Source organism: Oreochromis niloticus, linkage group LG15 (assembly GCF_001858045.2).
Source record: "Oreochromis niloticus isolate F11D_XX linkage group LG15, O_niloticus_UMD_NMBU, whole genome shotgun sequence".
Lineage (NCBI taxonomy): Eukaryota > Metazoa > Chordata > Actinopteri > Cichliformes > Cichlidae > Oreochromis > Oreochromis niloticus.
Window position 1 is genome coordinate 5027034 of NC_031980.2, and position 20950 is coordinate 5047983.

The 20950-nt window shown below is 38.6% G+C and overlaps 1 protein-coding gene across 6 annotated transcripts in view; it reads right to left on the reverse strand.

Annotated features, from left to right (window-relative positions):
- LOC100694667 (MAM domain-containing glycosylphosphatidylinositol anchor protein 2) overlaps positions 1-20950 on the reverse strand; it is a 190972-nt gene that overhangs the window by 102660 nt on the left and 67362 nt on the right. For all 6 annotated transcript variants that reach the window (XM_005449707.4, XM_025899033.1, XM_025899032.1 and 3 more), the window contains 2 exons: positions 18769-18908; positions 10083-10257 (listed from right to left, as the gene is read on the reverse strand). In XM_005449707.4, the coding sequence (XP_005449764.1) occupies positions 10083-10257; positions 18769-18908 (315 nt within the window). The remainder of the gene's footprint in view (positions 1-10082; positions 10258-18768; positions 18909-20950) is intronic.

Below are 20950 nucleotides of genomic sequence, written 5' to 3' on the forward strand. Positions count from 1 at the left end.
CACAGACCACTGATCTAAACAACAACACCTAGAAAGCCACCATTAGAGTTGGAGGCAAAGCATCAGTGACATGATGGAGTTCTTTTCTGGTTTGAGCCTAATGACCTTCTCCTTTGTTCGGTTTGGACACCCAAGGAAGGTGCATCTTTTGTGAACGATGATTTGAAAGCATGTTCTCTAAATAAAAAAAAGTAGAGCATGGTAGCAGTAGCTGGACAGCAACAAAGAAGTCGAAAAAATAAAAAGTTTATTCAAGTAAAGCAGTAAATGCCGCTTTTAAGACATGTTGTAGGCGACATGTGTGTATTTGTTGGGGAAGAAAAATGACCATTTCAGACGAATGAAAGAGCACTGAATAAAGCAAAATAAATCAATGTAACCTCTAGTGGCAGTGAACCGAGCCCAAGCAGAACATTATTACTATTAGGATTTGTTGACCTCATCTGGCAAATATTGGATACATATTGATCCAACACTAGGGAAACATGATATTCCAGCTTCTCACAACTTGAGTTTAGACATCACATGCTGAAAAAACAGAGGTATTCCTATTTATTTATTTAATGTTGGATTTTTAAATCAAATATCATGATACATGGATATATCTGAAATGGAATTATCTTAGAAACTATTGGTTGGGCTAATTGAGGAGATATGGATTTTAACTGATTTTACAAGAAATGACCTTTAGTTTCACTCAGCTATTAACTCTCTAAGTCAGAGCTTAATCATACACATACTTGTGCTAAAGTATCATGCCATGAAGTTTTGTGTTTTTATTAGAAAACAAACACTGAAACTCCGATAATGACCACTTACTAGATGGTAGGAGTATTAAATCTAAAAGCATTCAGAAATGAACATCTTGTGAAGTCAAATCCTTTCGGAAGCACATAGTCCTTTTTTTACATTTCAGACTGATCTTTTACTGCCTTAATGACAAATAACAATGCAGACAACATTACGTTATTCACAGGATGAATAAAAAAGAGTTCTATTGATAACATAATTACCATGTTGATTTTTTTAACTTTATATTTAGGTCTTTTAACAGTTTTGTTTTTTAATGTTTCCATAAATGATGGCTGAAGGATAAACAGCTAGCTGTCATCTGTTGCCTTCTCCTCACCCAGAGAGATGTTAAAAAACAAAAAGCAGATCAGAATGAAATTCTACAAGGGATAATCACATTAGCATACACAACACAAACACACTGCAGTATGTTTTAAGCTCCTGATGGCAAGAAAAACAAAGCCAAGAGATGAGGTTGACTTCACTACTCTGATTAAGGGCCCCTCCCCAGAGCGAGTCCTTGAAAGAGTAATGGGCAGTCATGAACTGGCTTTACCTCCATTAACCAAACCAGCAAACATTTACATAATGTACACATAATGTGTTGATTCATTCTGTCCTGATTCAAACAAGGCTCAGATAACTCACTGCGGCTGTATCGTGCTATTCATCACACCAGGTCATTTACATCCAGAAGCACTTTAAAGGCACTGCACATATATCTTGATGTACATACATTATCGGATCTTTTCAGAAAACTATACAGGTACATATGTATCCACATCACCTCATATCATAGGCTCACAGATCATGTCACATAGAGAGACTAAGATGGAGCTCATCAGCCATTTCTCGTACATAACTTTGCTTCTAATTTCAAAGGGATGATGGAAATTCAATTTGAGGTTTATTACCACTGTCATGTCAGACAGTGGACACGGATTCAGTATGTTCAGAATGGAATATAATTGACTTATTTTGTGTATGTTTGTCTGTTTTGTGTAAGTCTGTCTCTCCAAGAGCAACAAAAGAAATCAGGGTCATGTCATATAATGAGCACAATCCACAGACAGGGTCATTGGGTGGTTAATGCCATAGACTTTTCTTATGGATTAATGAATAATATTGAAGCTGGCTCTTGTAAATCTGCACTGTGAAGTAGGTACTGATTTTAGTTGATGTGTATGTATTTTTACTTGACCATGGCTTATTTGACATGGAGAAAGTCCAACAATCATACCCTTTATAATTAATATTCATCACCACAAATATGCTGATTGTTTTTATCTGACCGTATCTTTTCTTTTATAAATTTTTAATTTTTGAAACAATAAAAAGAGTCAGTATCTAATTATGATTTATCTTAACTACAATACCTTAAATTCCTACTGCATTTTCCTATGTTTCCATATATTTTAAACATTACAGTGTTTGCGTACTGTTTAGCAACATATCCAATAATTCACAACTTAAATTCTTTGAGACTTTACGACTGGAAAATCTTAGGAATTATTATCTGGTCAGCTCTGAAAAAATATTTCCCCAAATCTCACTTTCCTGTAGTAGCGTACTGTTAACTAAAACGGCACGACAGCTTACATGGAAGCAGGAACAGGTACTATCTATACCACATGTAAAAGGTACATATGGTATACAAAGGATATGCCATAGGTTCTATGACTCTAAGTGACAGATGAGCTATCCATAAAAGCCTTTACTCATCCTGTCTCCATAACAGAGAGAATTAATGATCATGAACAACTACAAAACTTATTGGTGCCATGTGTGTCAAGCAACCCTCCCACTTTTGGCTGATATTGATATTAATTAAAACTAAAACAACAACAACAAAACTCAGAGGAAAGATACCTGCAAATGGCTGTAAGCGACCACGCATCCACTGCTCTGTGTTTTAGCACTTGGATTATTATCAGAGGCAAGAGAAGCTTCATTAATCTAACCAGTTATATACTTAATTGCATTTTATGCTGTCTTTATGGAAACTTTGTTTTTTAATAGATTTGGAACTTGGGGAACGAAGCTGTTTGAGGACATCCTGAAAAGCTATTTGCCCCTTATCTATCTATCTATCTATCTATCTATCTATCTATCTATCTATCTATCTATCTATCTATCTAATGGATGTCTGTGTGTTTTCTGTACACATTTGTTAAACACTGCAATATATGAGGACAGTGTTTCATTCCCATGTCTATATAGATCATCTTCTTGTAAAAATCCTGACTTTCTGCTTGATACTTGCACGCATGGTTAGAAACATTCAAAAGTCAGCCAGAGATGCTTTCACCCATTTCCTGGATGTTCTCCAGAGATGATAAAAAGGATATGTAGATCATTTGTTTTTACCAGTAAACAGTCAATGTAATGTTTTAATGTAATGAGAAGAGGGTCCAACACTTAACAATTGTCAGTTCTTTCAATCTGGGTTATAACTCAACCTATTGAACCTGCCTCCAGCACCTACTGCATCCAGCTGAACCCATTAATCCATAGGCTCCCCTGTGATCACCATCCCACACACTTCCCTGTGCCCATACCCAAATAAATTACCTAGTCACTTTAGAGGAGCCTCTCCTGAGTATATAAATGCAAGCAGAGAGGGCAAACATGGGTAATGAAAGGATATAGGAGTTAATAGGAAGTGCATAAGCGTCACTCAAAAACTCAGGTTTTATCACCATAGTCAGTTAACTTTTCCTCCAGAATGCCTTTTCATGCTCTTGCTCTACATACACATTTACACCTTTCAGCATGGCAGCCTGAATAAGACACTCAATGAAATAGCACATGCCAGTTTTACTGACCAAACTGGATAAAGCAAAGCCAGCACGTCCACAAAACAAACACCATCAGCTGCTGTTTGGTCTCTGAGCTCCTTCATGAACTCCATCGAGGAAAAGCAAACATCAAGCAGACACATTTCACCAAGTGAGCCCACCCTGCATGCTGCTGCAAAGTGTTGCACAGCTGAGGAGGCCTATGCCAAGACAAGTTAAGCCTTTGACATGTTTGTGAGTCAGGACCTCACTGGTGAAGAGTGTGTTCATGCATAAGTGTGTGCTTGAACCCAATAGGAAGCATCAATTTTTGTTACCTCTCACACATGAGACCAAAGACATGGGTGCATACATTAGCGCTTCTCACATGTCGAAAATTATTTATGCTCAGTATTAACTCCAAGTCCATGGCGACAAACACACACACACAAACACACAGTGTCCTTATTAAAATTCGTTGGCTTCTGCACCAGCACTGTGGAGTGAGGGCTGCATAAGTCCTTCCAAAGATAACAAAGAGAAAGCAGGCTATTGTCTCTTTCTAATCCTTTTGAATGAATACCGGGAAAAGTGAAGCTGCAAGTGGAAGTTTCAGTGCAATGACATCTACAGCCCAGTGTTTGCACAGAAAACAGGTGTTGTCTGACAACATTAAAATCATTTGCACAACATACTTAGGCAGTGCAAAATACTTCTTTCTTGTAAACTCTGGATTTCTTTTCCTTCTCTGTATTGCATTTTTATATACTCAATTTATTCAACGCTTAAAATTTAAAATTGTTTAGAGCAATACATTTTGCCAGGGCAAGCAAGGCTAGCAGTGCTTGCTCAGTGAAATTTAAAAACATGTGTCAATTAAACCATATAAAAATTTGAGCAATCTCTCTCTGTAAAGCTCTCCGTGCATTTTGCTGCATGTTTGCATCCTTCCTGTAAATTACTGCCATCTCGTGGCCACATTTGACTATTGTCTCTAGAAGCTACTTTGGCCAAATTTAGCATGTTAGTAACTGAAACAAAGTGCAGCAAGACATAGAAGGCTGTCAGTTTCCATAAAGAATAAAAGACCAGCATCACAAAATCCCAAAATGGTATATTTTAAAACTGATCAAATCTTATTATTAGGTCTTTGCCTCATACACATCAGGGTTTCTGGGAATTTTAAAGTGATCCTTTATCAAGCCATGTGCAGGAAAAGCTGACCTAGATGGAGGAGATCTAAAGACTAGTCATTTGTTTTCCATTTGATCATTTGTTGGATTCATTTTAAATGACTGTGAGGTAAATCTGACAGTGATTATTTTCTGATTTACATGTTAATAATTTTTAGAATTATATTACTTTTTATTCCAGATATAACCAATGTATCAACATCTCCACAGTGATCAAAGTGAGACCAAAGTGATGCCTTCAGAGAACCTGATTTAGCCAAGACTAAACTTAAATTATGTAAAAGGCATAAGCAAGCTGCAAATCTTCACATTGGAAGACATAACATCTAGGCCAGGGAATCTATATTTTGTATTGTAAGCTTTCTGGCTTCTGTGCCCTGATTTCTACTGACCAATCACATTTGAATAGACTTTGGTAGCATGTAATTGCCTAAACCATATTGTCTGATGGTGAGATAAATTTTTCTTCTCCTTTTGTAATCTGCATTAGTAAACAATTATTGCTGGGAAAACACTGAAATTTTGGCCTTGATATTGGTTATTAAACCAGAAAACCTATTTCCAATTGGCACTTTGGAAAAAGGAGCATACATTTATTGACCAACTACCATGAAAAGGAACAGACCAGACTCTAAAAGTTCTTCCTCACAGTTTGTTTTTTGATCAGTCTCTTCAATGAACATTTTCCCCAGCTTGCCTCCTGGCCAAATCTCTTTTAGATATATTGTGCTGGTGATGGTCAATGAACTCCCTGAGCCTGCAATAAGCTGCCCCTGAAGAACTCTTAAGCCCTCCTCGATCAGTCACTCAATGAAACATTAGATGCTGCAGCAAAATTAATGCAGCTGAAATTAAATGAGAACACTGAAAAGACTCCCCTTCAGGAAAAAGAAGTGAGCATCTTAAGCTTAAAATCGATCAGTGTAGGAGTTGGGCAAGGTTCTTTATTAACTTTGCAGAGGACCTTCCCCATAGACCTAACTGTGGACAAACACAACTGAGGTGTCAGCAGGTATAAAATGTGCTTAGATGGACTTCTGAGCTTTGTAAATACATTAGCTTTGAGCTGGGTATATAGCTAATATCAGCTCCTCCCAGCTGGAGAGGGCAGTTATTACCATTAATTATCCCTTCCTCATATTGTCCGCTGTTCACAGAAAACTCAGAAAACACAGAAAAAGAGAACTTTTGCGCTGTATGTATGCTTCTCTGTCATTTTATTTTCATGTATCTATTTCATTAATCTATATTTAATGTTGTTTTTTTTATTGAAATTTATTGAAAAAAGCACCACAGGGTGAGGTTGCATGTGCAGAGAAGGAGGGAAGCATGCTCACTGATCTAATAAAGGTACACATATAATATAAGATTTCGAGTGCTTCTTTTGAAAATTGAAAACAGGACCCTTGATTCCAACCGGCAGAAGCTAAATAAATAGTCTCAGAAGAAAAGAGTAAAAAGGAATCAGCTGCAGAAAGATCATTCAGGTTTAAAGCCTCTCATTGTAAACCATGCTGGGGCCCCGTGTCTCGTCATGAATACTATCTTTCCTTTACAACAAAAGCGATATAGTCCATTATTGCTGGAGTTATTTGTCAGATGTAAACAAACGGGTATGAAGACAGACATGTAAGATGCAGCTGAAACAGAAAGCAAATATAATTCATGGTTTTATTGTTGTGAGGTCCGGAGCCACAATATCTATTTTAATACTAATCAGCAATAGTAGCTGCAAACCACTAAAAGCAGCGTGTACTGCAGAGGGCAACAAATTAAATTCACCCCCAGGGGACAGCTATAACGTGGCTCTGTAGAAATGATGTGCTTTTACTGGATGCGCAACATAACACATTTCTTGTGAAATACAAACATGCTGTGTTACAAGGCCAGATGCAAGGAGATTACAAGGACAGCAAACAAATGCTATGATCTAAAATATGCATAGAATATTCTGTGCGAGTGTGTGTGTGTTATATAAATTACCAAATTACTGTATTACCAATGGACGTTGTCTATATAGTAAATTATGCATACTTATTCACAGTAGCCAGCTAATTTCATTTACATCACTATCATTCACCAATGACAATTATCAGTTTGCTTTCAACAGCAAGAGAACTAAGGCTGTAAAATACCATATGATGAAGCTGGCTGAGAAGCCATGCCTTTCTATTATACTAAGGTTGTGTCTCCAGTCTGTCTCGGGCTTCATTTCCACGTCTGCTCCTCCACCTCTTTAGTGCAGCCAAGGTGAAATAGTGCACAGAAGGAACACGGTTCTAACTGTCAGCAGCTGAGATGCATTCAGCCCCATCCTCCTGCACCACTAAGCTCTTCCACAAGCTTTCTAGCTAGAGGAACAAGTTTCAATTCCACAACTTTTGCCAGTGTCAGTCCAAATAAACAAGTACAAGAATGTAGCTCACACGCTGAAAGAGAATAAGACAGAGACATGAAAGAAGAGTGAAAAGGAGAGCCAGTTAACAGTGTACTCTGTATTTATGTGGGGGACATGAGAAGAAAGCACAGAGAGGGAGAGAGAAAGAGAGGGTATATAAAGGGGAACTGGATCACAAGATGGTGCCTCATTTATTCATTGTTCAGTCATGCATACTTCGAAGAAATTATTCTTCTGTCATAAGTTGAAAGATGAGCAACACTTTTTGTGGATTTGGGCCCTCAGAGCATGGACACTAGTATCCTTACTGATTAAATGGAGAGCATCAGTGAAACTGTTTTAGACACGCGGTATTACCATAAAAATGTACATTCATCATTAACATTTCTTTCTGAGGGTAACTGTTAATCAACAGAAAATTATGAGACACTATTTTATTAAATAAAATAGTGTCTCTGAGCACTGAGCAACATTTGGCTCCATTTGGCTCCATTTGGGATGTCTCCTACATGAAAGACTGTCCTAGAGTGTATTCCTCAACTGGTTGTGAGTGTTTGATGGAGGTTGCCTGCTTGTTTCTGGCAGTCGCTGTGAAACTAATTCCAACAGCCCCGTTCATGCAGACCTACAGACCAGTCAGTGACCATCCTGGGAAACACTGGTTACTAGGGAAAAGTGTGTATTCTGCAATTGGTTGGCAAGTTGGTTGCTGTAGGTTGACAGGAGTTGCTAGCATGGAATTGGCTGCAAATAGGTATACAGTACTGCACCACAAACCTCCTTGTGATTGCTTTGGTAGCTAGTAGGTTGCTACTGTCGCCAGTAGTTTGCATGGAAGACATCGACTTGAGATGTCTGCGATCACTTGCAAACTGCTTGCCAAGTGGTAGCAAAACTGTTAAAAGAGGATTTGCCTTTGAAATAAAAGCTGGATTTTTTGACATTATTGCAACAACTTGGCTGGTTGTTGCGATAATGCACAACTCTTACTTTGAAGGCTATCATGCTCTCATTCTGGCATGTATTACACTTTTTCATCAATCACAACAGAATGGGGAGTAAATGGTGAGCATTTGTAGACAAGTTGGGATTTTCCTTTTTGGGTGACTCTTGTTGCTACTGTGCTAGGGTTTTGTTTTGTTTTGTTTTGTTTTTTAGGGGATAAGAGGTTTTCTGCACCGTATGGAACAACAAACAATGAAGGGCATTACGTGTCCTTGAGACTGAGTGCTCAGAAATGCCAATTACTTTGTACTTCCTCTACTTCACAATAAAAGTCAGTTCCAACTTTAAAAACAAACTTGGACAGGATTATTTATCACAATTGATTTTCAAACTGTTTTACTAACCGAACTATGGCTGAACACTAAGAATGTTATTTGGCAAATGTATGCATTGTTAACATCCCAACGTTTTACCAGTGCATGCCAGCCTGAGCTTTTCTAAAGGTTTTGATTCACTCAAAAAGCATGGTAGACTACAAGAAGGCTACTCTGTAAAGCACAGTACAAAAAAGAAGTCATTTTCAATGAAATGTTCCCTGCTAACGCAAGTTAAATCAAGTATTCGTATAATGTTGACACATAAAAAAAGAATTTTTCCTGTAAATATACTGCCTCAAATCACTGGCATCAATGCAGGAGTATAAATCCTAACTCATGCAAAAGTGCCTGAAATTATTGTAGGTGTTGCTGGAAACTAATCAAGAGCATCACTACCTTTTTCTTTCCTCTGTGATTGAAAATGATATTTGGCAACAAATTAAGGACACTGGGGTCATTTATTTTCAAAGATATTGCATTTTTTTCCCTTGCAGTCTGGCATATAAAAGGAGAGCAATGGCTGAAATCAGTGAGGCAGCTTGGAGATCTTTCAAAGGCGCTAAGCAAGTCATTTTAAATGTATCTCAGTAGAATTTCATAAAGCTGAAACAGTAAGACAAGCTCTTAATTATGGCATGACTACGGATTTCTTATTGAATATAAAGTCCAGATTTGGCTGTCTTTGCACAAATAAGTAGGCTGGAGGTTGTCTGACGGAGGGCAGTGACTGCTATTCCTCATCATGAAGTGAAATAGGATAATCACTGACAAATCAATAAAAGCAATAAAGTTAAGTTTGTTACGTTTGCTTAATGAATGCTAATGAACCTTTCGCATTTGTCATGCAGCTGCTTTTAAAATAAAGAATCTGCATGTACAATGAGTGACTTTACATCTAAGTAACATTCTCAGGAGAGGAATAAGTTCTATTCTTATGCGCTACATCATAATAACTACTTTTTATTTACAACAGAAATATGGAACATTGCTATTTTTGGGCTATGCATCTTTGTATCGTTACATCTGTTCACCAGCTGTCTGTGTTAACATTTTGGCTTATAAATTAATACTGCAACACCTGTTTCATTTTACATTCTAATTTCTTTGCAGGATAATAAACTGATTCAATTCTAAAGCATACATATATGCTGTTCCAGGCAAGCAACAGGTTCTTTAGTTGTATGTTTTACTACACCACTACGAGGCTGGCATTGCTGCAAAATCACGACTGTGAACAGAAACATTTTCAGGGTCATGGCTGTCTGGAATCTTGCCAAAATAGAATTAGACGGAAGAATAAGGGTCTATTTGTCAATCCTTAGCAAGGTAACACAGATACAGTCGCTGATAGTCACACCTCTGGGTAATTTACCATTTGCAGTCTGCCGCACTTGGACTTCTTTGAAACCAGGAAGAAAAACATAATAACAACCACACACAAACACACAAACAGAAAGAGGCTAAACTCACATGAAAAAATACCAAGTCCATGAACAAAACAACTACAACCTTATTACTGTAAAGCAACAATGGGCAATTGTTTTTGGGCAATGTTGGAAAATGAAAATGGTCTGTGATGACTCAAATCCATCACACTTACAGTAGACGTCCACCCTAATGGACTTGATGGCAGGAGAGCCAAGGCCGTTCTCAGCCTTGCAGTAGTAGCGGCCTCCCTGGGTCCTCTGGATCTTTGCGATGTGCAATGTTTCGTTGAAGACGCTGGAGTCCTGGAAACGATCTGACACACTACCAGCTGTCTTTGTCCACCGGATCTACAAAGAAGAAGAAGTGAAAATTACTACGCTTTTCAATGACTTGACAGAAGAGACACAGAACAGACTCAGTTAAGAAGCTAATATACAGTGTAAGTATAGAATAAATACCACAGCCAACATAAACAAAAAAAGGGCAGGTAAAACATACTTGGTAAAAACTCTGAAGCTGTTGCAATCTCAAGAAAACGTTCATTTTTTAAAAAAAACCCATTTTATTCCGATTGGAACAAAATTACTGTTTTTATTCAGTTTTCTTTTGATCACAATAAAGCTTTTGATCACAATAGAGGAACTCAACACTTCCTCCATTTTTTTTTCCTGTGAAGCGGCTACTGGAAAATAGAGCTACAATAAGGCTTTTGATGTGAAACATTCACAGTGGCATTTCATTGCCAAAAGATTAACTAAAAAACACATAAACTGGATGGGAAAGAAAAATCTGTTGAAATGATTCAGTAAATCTGTTAAAGAATGCAGTGAATCATTTTAGGAAGATGGCAAACATCAACAACTATGATCAGGTTAAAGACTTCATAGCCTTGTTGTTGTGAGATTGCAAGAAAAAAAACAGTAAACTGCAACAAGTGACTGTAGTCTGCATCATTTACAATGTGATATACTTTGACTTGTGCACAAATGAAACAAATAATATTGTGTTAAGCAGTGATATGTAGTGGCATCCATAAACAATTTTTGTCACTAATCCACAGAGCCAACTTATACATGTAGCTTTTTCCCCAGTGTATGTGTTTAGTGTTAGTATGTGTTTAGTGCTAAACTAAGCGAATCCATGTTTTATGAATAGATATCTGAGCAATATTGATCTTCAAATCTAATCAATGTAGTCTGTGCAGTACACATAATATATAAAATTTAAAAACAAATTACCATACAACATCTATAAAAATAAGTAAAATCGAAAATAGAAACGAAGGTCTGTCTGTATCATATGCTGGCCTTGCTCTCCCTGCAGATGATGTAAATCAAATTCTCCGGCAGCTATGATGAACTGCATGTTTGCCACTCTGTTTTTCACATTTCATTTCATTTCATTTATTTATTTATCCTGCATTCATTTTATGCGGGAACATTCCTTCTCGAAGCAGCTGAAAGGTTCTTTTGTGAAGCACAAAGTGTTGATTTGGTACCTAAAATCTTCATCTAACTCACTTTCCTCTGTTCCACACAAGACTGACCTCAGCATGGCCTTCTCAGCATGAGTACCTTTCACGAACTGATGAGACCCAGTTAGCCCATGGCATTGAGGTGTAATGAAAGGTGAAATAGTGTTACTCTCCAACATGAGGTTGTAATTGACTCTCCATCATCTCCCTCTCCTGTCCTCATTAAAGCATACAGCATGAACAGGTACTGTGACAACTCTGGCCCGGGGGCCACACAGCCAGAACCGTGAAGCATAAAGCGCCATTCAATCCCTCATCCTAAGTAAGCTACAGATGGACTGGCTTTGCCTGCAGAGCCTTACATATCTCTGTCTAGGCAAGGGAGGCTATGAATTAGAATCCAATATCTCCACACTGTATGGTGATAGCATCATCTTGGATACTGATAACATCCCATTTTGCAGCGATAGCATCAGATGGAACAGGGATATCATTGCATGCAGGGATAGGGATTGGGTGCTATCACAGAGATTGCTGCAGCGCTGCTCTAGCTGTAGGGTTTTAACCATGACGACTCCATTCCAAGGTTACGACAGTTTGAAGTTTGGTCATTTTCCAAACAGATACGAGAAAGGAAAGGGAAGGGTGGGTGGCCCAAAACCTGATAATGGTAACCTATTCCAGAGGCGTTTTTGGACCTTGGGGGCAGAGGATGACATGAAGCAAAAAATTGAAGCTTATCAGTTTCACATTCTCTGTCTTGCTTGAGGTGTTACTTTTCAGAGAGGTAGAAATAAATTAGATACCTTTAAAATTTATATACAGCGAGTGTGTGTAAGTTACTAATTCTTTTCCGAAAAAAAAAAAATCTACTGTCAGACTAAGCTTATACACCATCCCTTTACACAGAGGCCATACTACCATTAAAAATAAAAGCCTCTAAATTAGCACACGGCATACAAAAGACTCCACTTGGCCTGTTTAAAATGCATCGAGAGACACTGAGAGAAAGCACTTGATGAAAAAGCCCAAACTCAGCAGCTGATAGACGCAAAAGCCACACCGTCGGAAAATCTGGGGGCCTGTTCTAACAGTTAGGGACATCATGAGTTCAGCACAACAAGCGCTAAAGTTAAATAACTTATGAGCATAAATTAGATGGGAGCAGAGTTTCTGAATACTGTGTCACTACAGTGCTCTGGATTCCCTCATGCAAATACAAAGCGAGCTGGCTTACGGCGACCTCAGCAGAATTCAATATTCACCCAGCTTATACCCCCAGTCATTTTCTTTGGCTTTTGTGTAAAGAGCTTTGAGTTTTCAGAAAATGCAGTATCAATAAATGCATTGTTAGAGTGACACTAAGAAGTGGGTATTCAAATAACTCTTTATATTTTCAAAAAAGGGAAATTGCAGCAGACCACATTATTGGTGAGCTTTCAACTCCTTCTGTACCCTCAGGCTATTTTCATTCCCGCACTCTTCTGACTTTTTTTTTACCTCTGCCCACAAGGGGCGTCCTGAAGTATACCCGGTGAGAACAGTTTGACCCTCTTCACTCTCCTCAGCGCAATGCAAATACTCTTGATCTGAGAGGCGCTGGCAGATTTGAGCAATATGATAATTGTTCCTCCCGGCCCACTGAAAGCCTAGCTGGGTTTTTTTCTGGTCTTTTCAAGGACTACGTCAAACAAAACTCGTAAAGTACCTACGAGTATACAGTAGGGAATGTGTCAAACTACCCGTGGTGTACCAGCTAGTAACAGTTTTCTAGCAGAATATTATTCCTGTCTGTGCCTTCTGATTAAAAAAAACTGCTTTATTTCACATTTTGTGAAAGCACAATGACAAAGCAAAGTCAACACAATAATAACGGTTTTTTTTTTGTTTTCCTTAAATCAGACAACCCTAGCAGGAATTACAGTATTTGCTTACATGGAAAGCAGAAGCTTGTATAGATTAATATCCAACTGAATATCCCAGCAGCGTCTGAGACCACACATGCTGAGATGTCACAGCACGAGCTAATTAAAATGCACCCAGTGTCTGTTGTTATGCAGTGATCATATGCTGGAGCACGCATCTTCGGTGAATCTGCCATATTGCCCGCTGTGACGTTTCCCTCTACCGAACTTGAGACTAGTTTCTAATTGCCAGCCATCTTTTCTTTTAGGCAGTGACAGTGGTCTGTGCTGCACAGTGGTGCAGACAAGTGTGGCTGAGCATGACAATCAAGTGATCAGAAGAAGCAGCAGGGGGTCCACAAATTGAGAGTGCACTTACACCGCAGGTCTACATTAGAAAATACTGGCCTTTATAAAAATTGGATGATCATTTTGTATGAAACGCATCGCAGTGACAGTTTTGATGTCAGAACCTGAATCAAAGAGGACAAGCACAAGACAGTGACATACATGAAAATGAAACTACATCTGCTTTTTGTTTGTTGAACTGCATAGTGTATGCTTGACTGTTGCTATTAAATTCACTTTTAAGACTGTAGGTAGGTTGGATAGGGTGCAGATTAAGGGAAAGCTCTCAGACAGATCCCCTTTTGATACTGCAGTTTGTATGGCAAACAGTGGAAAAAATAGGAGGTTACATCATGCTCAAAAAAAGCACCATCTGCTAAAGACACTGGCACTGTAGGCTAACTGTCATGGGAGCATCCAAAACAGATCACATACTCCAAGTGGTCCGTATAAAGCGAAATATCCTAGGGCCTGAGGTCAGCTTATTTGTACTTGCTGACCCGTGGTGCTGTGAGTTGAATCTGGCTGGCCAATAATTGAAACACACACACACAAAAAAGGTGTTTGCGATGTGGTTTTGCTGGCTATTGGAGCTTGGTACTCAAACAAAGTACTGTGGACATAATGGATGGAGGCCAGGGCAGAGGAGATGGGGGCAGATGGCTTCATCATCAGGGACTCTTTGATGTCTGTTCATAGCATCAAAGACAATGAACAGATCTGGAGAACAGTGACCATGAAAGTATGAACAGGAAAAGCTGTTTATATTTATGTGGTGGTCTGACACAGAGTCAAAAACACCCAAACAGTGAAAGAAAGACAAATAATATGATTAAGGAAGCAAATAAGACTCACGAAACACTGTTTTTAAAAAAGGAATGAACAAATCTATTTTTCTTTCCAGCTTTGAGTCATCTATCGATGTGCAATTCTCTAAAAAAATAATTTGTAAAAATATTAAAAATATGTACAGTTTTGTAGAAACCCCAGAGGATAGTTTTACATTAGATTTACATATAAATATGTTTTACATTTTTCAAAACACTGAACAACTGCAAATTTTCGCAATTAAAAAGCTTTAGCCAATTGTTTGTTAATGTCGCTTAATAAATGACTTCTTACAAAACTAACACCAATTAAGTTCTTTTCCTTGAGCAATTGATTAATTGACTGCTGTAATACACAGAGATGTTAGTCCTGTAGCAGGGGAGGCACTGCATCAAGTAGGATTTTTTCAAGCCATTTGATATTTGTCATCCTTTTTTATAAATTTGGTAAAGATGTATAAATATACATTTCAGGACTTCTAGACTCATCAGATTTCATCATTCTTATCTTTTTTTAAATTTTCTATAAATTATTAACGTGAAGATCTCAAACTGTGTGCACTCTTTGAATTACAGTTTTAGTAAAACATTTAGTTAAACAGCCAATTCAATTTAAATGTATTTATTTAGAGTCAAATAACAACAACAACAGATCCTAAAATACTATAGAGAAAACCCCCGACAATCAGACAACCTCTTATGTCCCCCTTGGCGACAGTGGGAAGGAAAAACTCCCTTTTAACAAGAAGAAACCTCTGGCAGAACCAGGCTCAGGGAGGGGCAGCCATCTGCTGTGATCGGCTGTGGGTGAGGGGAAGGAAACGGGACAAAAGACACGCTTTGGAGGACAGCCAAGCCACTTGTAGCCAAAGACAGAAAAGTCAGCAGCATCACTAAGGGGGTGAATTTCACTGGCTGACCTTCATGATCACACCCTGAGATGTCTGTGACTGTATTGAGTGGGGGTTTTCCCCTCATAGTCAAGAGGTTTATTAGATGGGGCATTGTTTGGTGCAAAACAGGGCATTGTTAATTTGCAGTTTATGAATCATAAGCTGTTGAATATACCCAAACATAAGATGTTATTATGACCAATGCTGTTGGTCATAATAACATGACCAGTATATTAGGCCGTTTCAAATAGTATTTGAAACAGTATGAGACAACAGAGCGTATTTTAATGTTGAGATATGTTTTATTGTTTTCCTCACTGAGCCAAGATCTGAAAATCCTTCTAGTGACATCTGTACTATACATCCCACAGAATTTGATTTAATTGGTCCCTGATCCCTCCAGATACAAATAGTCCCAGTCTTTCTGCATAGCCCAGGGTAACACCTTGAAATGCCAAACCCACAAGGCAGCAGTCAAAAAACACATATGGTGTGGAGTTGACTGACAGGAACATATATTTATTTGACAATTAAATGGAAAGGCAGAGAAGTCTTGCTGCTGCTACAAGGGTGTTTGTATGTGTGCCTGTATTGGCTTGATGCATGTATGACTTTATTATTAGAAAGCCCTTGTTTTTCTTTCTGAGGTGGGTGGGCGGATAGGCACAGGGCTGACAAGGAGAATGGCTACAAGGAGGATGCTGCCTGGTTGGACACGATCCAGAGACTCCCACCAGTGAGAAGGCCTAAAGGGGCGCCTCTGTAATTTAAGAAGTGTGCATATTGATTGACGTGTGAAGAATTAACGGTGACAAAATCGCCAACCACGGACCCATTTACTCTGCAGTTGGTCCTTTGTGGCGCTATACTTGGCACAGCACTCCTCAGTGTATGCATTAACCCAGCACCAGTCAAAGTCAGAGAAAGAGACAGCAATCTGAACATTAACACTGAAAAAGGCAATTTTGTGATTTGCTATTGCAGAACTAATTGAGGATTTTACTATGCTAGAGATGTGCCATGGGTCTATGTGATATCATCATCCTTGATTCAAGCTGCTGTATGGAAGGATTGCTTTGAAGGAAACTGTTTTCTGTTTCCTGTTTTTGTGTCAGCGTTTTAAGTTTTGCTACCACTTGGTAGCTAGCAAGTTTCTGGTAGCAGCCAAAGCTGCAGTTTGGTGCAACATCCTCTCAGCAATCAATTTTACCTTTGACTTGTAGCAGCCTCTAACAACTGCTGGAACTATTGCATTTGTCTCAGAGGCCTAAAGACATTGACCCGTTTCTGGGCCTGTGCAACTGAGATCTTGGTATAGATATAGAGGGCATGTCTGACTTATCAGTGCTAACTTGCAACTGAACTGTGCCTACCACTATTTTTTAAATAATATTATATGAATTTAGGTCTGAGAAAAACACAAAATGTGATTTTTGTCTTTTTTTCAGGCCTACCTTATATAATTTAGTAAAGTAAAACAAGTTATAGAAAAATGTCTTGCTATACTCTATGGTTATGATGTTTTGGTTAATATAAGGTACTGTAGACAGTTGACAAGATTACAGAGTCTAGTCAAGAGATTATAGTAGATAGGGAAACTAACGGTATTTAGTGCATAATTTCAATTTATTAACCTGTTATAAGCTACTTATTTTATATATATTAATAATTTACTGTATGTATCATACCTATCATCATGTATCATAAAAAACAAGATCATTTATATGATATACAGTAAATCATGGAAATATGTATAGAAGATATCTGCTAGTATCAAAGAGAAGTACATACAAAAGACACAGAAAGCAAACTCACACACACATAAAGAACTGTTCGCTTATCTGTCCGAACTTGCACACTTGTAAAGTATCAAGACAGGACAGAAAAAAAGAAGTACAACCTTTGCAAGTACTGATTATTTTTCCCCTGCATTGGTCTTGAAAGATAGAGAAACTCAGCTCAATTAAAATGTGGAACTTTGGGGCAAAGACAGGCTCAGAACACGTTCTAAGGATTAATATTTAATTCTAATGAAAAGATGGGCTGTTACTGCCGTATTAACTTGCAAGTCTGTTTCCGATGAGGTCACACACCCTTTGGTTTTTCTTGCAACATCACAAAACCAGCCTTAGGTCTACTGCCATTCCAGATAACCTCCTCAGCCTCCTAAACCACTCAGAATGAGTGTGCTCTGCCCCTAGTCCCATGCCACTACCAGAGGGGGGACAAAGCTGACACATCCCAAAGTCCGGAGAGACACAGCCGAGACCCGCTGTGCCAGGGGATCTGCGTGAGTCTCATAATGACTCCGTTTCAAAGGAGATCCTGCCTTTCCTGCCACAGCCCTGCATAGCTTTTGATCTCGCGCTACACTCCCACCCACTCCCTCGCTCTGCTCTGTTTTTCAAAAATTCTAATTAAGAGGAAAGACAGAGATGATGAGTGCAAAGTTGTGACCCCCTCCTGGCGACGGAAAGAGTCGAACAGTGTGCCTGAAACAGTCTAATTCAAGGAGTCTCACCTTTTCAGTTGAAACATAAAAAAAACATGCGTTCTGGTTTTGCCGTCCAGAGCGCGAGTGTTCAAATCAATAAAATTGGAAATTATTCTATTTATCGATGTAGAAAAGCTCAGTCGTTCCTGGAGATTCTGTAAAATTTGTGTTATTGAGCAAATCAGAAGCAACATGTAATAAAAAGACTATAAAGGTTAGGGTGACCTACTGGGTTAATAAGAACAAAATGTGATGGTCAAGTAATTCATAGCAAATCTGTTTTATGTATCTATGTGGCTCATAATAGCTCGCATTTAGTCTAAAAGAGCAGATGAGACCTTATTTTTGCCATCTGCTTACTTTTTTAAACTTTTAATTGTATATTTCTAGATTTGAATACTACAAACAATGCACAGTGAGCACAAAAAACAAACTAATTATAAGCTTATTTTCATCAGAGAAAAAAGGTGTAAAGTTTTTTAATTAGTCCACATCACAACAGTAAATAAGAATGTGAGGAAGGCTTGCTCTCAGATGTTGAGAACCCATGTGCATTCACATGACCCAGAGTCTTTTAACTGTGGCCTGTTTCTCACTCGTTTGGCAGATGTTTTTGCTGTTTTGTTTTCTGCAATCTCATTTTACTTGGAAGCTGTAATTATCAGCATACAGGTGCACAAAGCAAACGAAACCATTAATAATTAAAGGATTAAACTTTTAAGCTGGTTTAGTGCAGACTTATGTGGTGTGCAGCTTTGATGCTAATACAGAATTAAAAGAGAGCTTTCTGCAGAGAGGAGAGATGGATACAGAGATATGGTACAAATTAACAAACTGCCCCATGATTTGCTTGTGCAACTATCTGTTCTTTGCCATGCTGTCGGTTAAGGGCAGATGAAAAGGCGTTGACTTTCCTACCTGTGGTCGAGGATGACCTGTCACCAGACAGGTGAGCTCCAGGGTCTCCCCTTCTCGTATGGTGTAGACTCTCTCCGTGTGCCTCTCCTCTTCAACATTACAGGCGTGCCCCGAGTGTATAATGCGGACCGTAGGAGGTGCTGTTTGGGGGAAAAAAAGCACAAAGTGTGTTAGCATTCTGGTCGTTTCTGAAGGAATGAGTAGTTTAGTGAAGTAGATGGTGTATTGATTAAAAGGTTGTCTCACTTATAACAAGGCTATTCCAAAGCTTTGTGCACACATTTACACTGCACCAAGCACACAAATAACTAGAGGCAGGTAAAAGAATTGCAAAAAGAAGTGACACTACTTTTATAGCATTCCCCTTGGCTTAGTATTTTAAAAGCTGCCTATTAATTATTGGGGACTGGCGGTAGTAGCACTTTCTTTCTCTCTAAGTCACAGGGATTGAGCAACCAAACTTGGCACAAAGGCAGGCCCGTGAAGGTTCTTATCTATATCAGAGGTTGTGACAACATTGTGGCCAAATAACCACTCAGCAACAGGCTTAAATCATGTATTTTGAGCATTTATGCAACTGTAACACCTTATAAAAACATCATATCATTTTTGTTTCACCAAAATAACATTTCATTTAAGTCCACAAATGTTGAATTATGCATGATGTATTATGATGCCATCCTGCTACCTAGCAACGACCTAGCAACAGTGTAAAATGACCCACTTTAAGCATATAAACAACATCTATTGCCCATGTTCTCTTCTTTTTTTTTGTTATTGCTTTTTTGTTACTTTGCTCAGTGTGATTAGGCTCATCAGTTTGCCAAAAACACATACAGGCCTAACAGTACTATTGCACAAATTTGTATGATTTTGTTTGGGCCAATGATTGATTGAGTTCTTAAAAGACCTCCGCTTAAAAGACCTTAACAATCTTTGTTTTTGATTTTAGGGTCTTTACCTTAAAATCAAAAACGAAAGTGCCTTGAGGCAACTGTTGTTGTGATTGGGTGCTATACAAATACACCTGAATTGAACTGAAGCTTCTCAGAAAGGTTGGGAAAGTATTGTACGTTAGCTGTGGCAGAAGCAGTAACCAAATAAAATACGTCAAATTTCAATCAGACAGGCAGCAGTAATGACCATCTGCAAAATACTGATGGCATGCCACAGAACTAGTAATCTTGGAAAATATCTTTCACTATCTCCCCTATCCTCCGTGCCATCAGATATCAGAATTAATTTAGAACTCAGTGTAATTACATGGCAGAAGGGTTTTATTACAAAAATGATTACTTAAAAAAAAGAAATAAAAGATATATCAGTGCACTTCTGGAAAACACTTTGACACAGAAAAGCATAATATTTCACGAAATGTTAATACCAGCTAAAAGAAAAAACTGCCATTAGACCATATGGAGAGTGGGTGTCCATATTTAAATTACTGCGTACCTCATTTTGGAACAGAACTCATCATGTAGCACATTCATTTTTCCGCATAACTTCCTAATGCAATCTAATCAGGGATATAAAAATGCCGGAAACTGCAATATGAGCAAATTAAACTACCCACAGCTGTCTGTTCACAGCTGTAATTACCACACTGGTGTTTCTCTCCATCATTTATTTGACCCTTGTGAGACGGTGAGAGGATTTTTGGTCTCTGCACACACCAACAGACAGTGGTGCATACGCGATGGGGGTTAAAGTGAGCAAAGGAAGGAGTCATCTTAGGTAAACCACTTCAAAATATTCACTTCCACTGAGCTGTAAAAAATGCAGTTGCATGTAACCAACCCCTGACAATACTAGCATCTGTTAAGCATTTATTCCTCTCCAACTTACATGATTAGTGAAGAGGTTTGGGATGGGATGATTTAGAGAGCGGATACGGGGTATCATTAGGAGGAGGAGTACAAAATGGTGAAAAAGAAGGGGGAGAAAAAAAATTCATGCTGAAAAATCACGAGGAGTTTCAGACTGTTGCTTGCCTTTCATGTTAGAGGAGCAGCTTCCTGTGTGGGCCTCTCTAGGCAGAGCGTGCCCCAGCAGCAGAGTCAGTTCTACCTCTACCCAGGCTTCAATGCTAATGAGCACATCGCCACTCCTCCCTAACGCTGCTTTGGGAGTCTCAGTGTATCCTTAGCCATGCACTAACCACTCGTCCCTCCCTGATACTAGC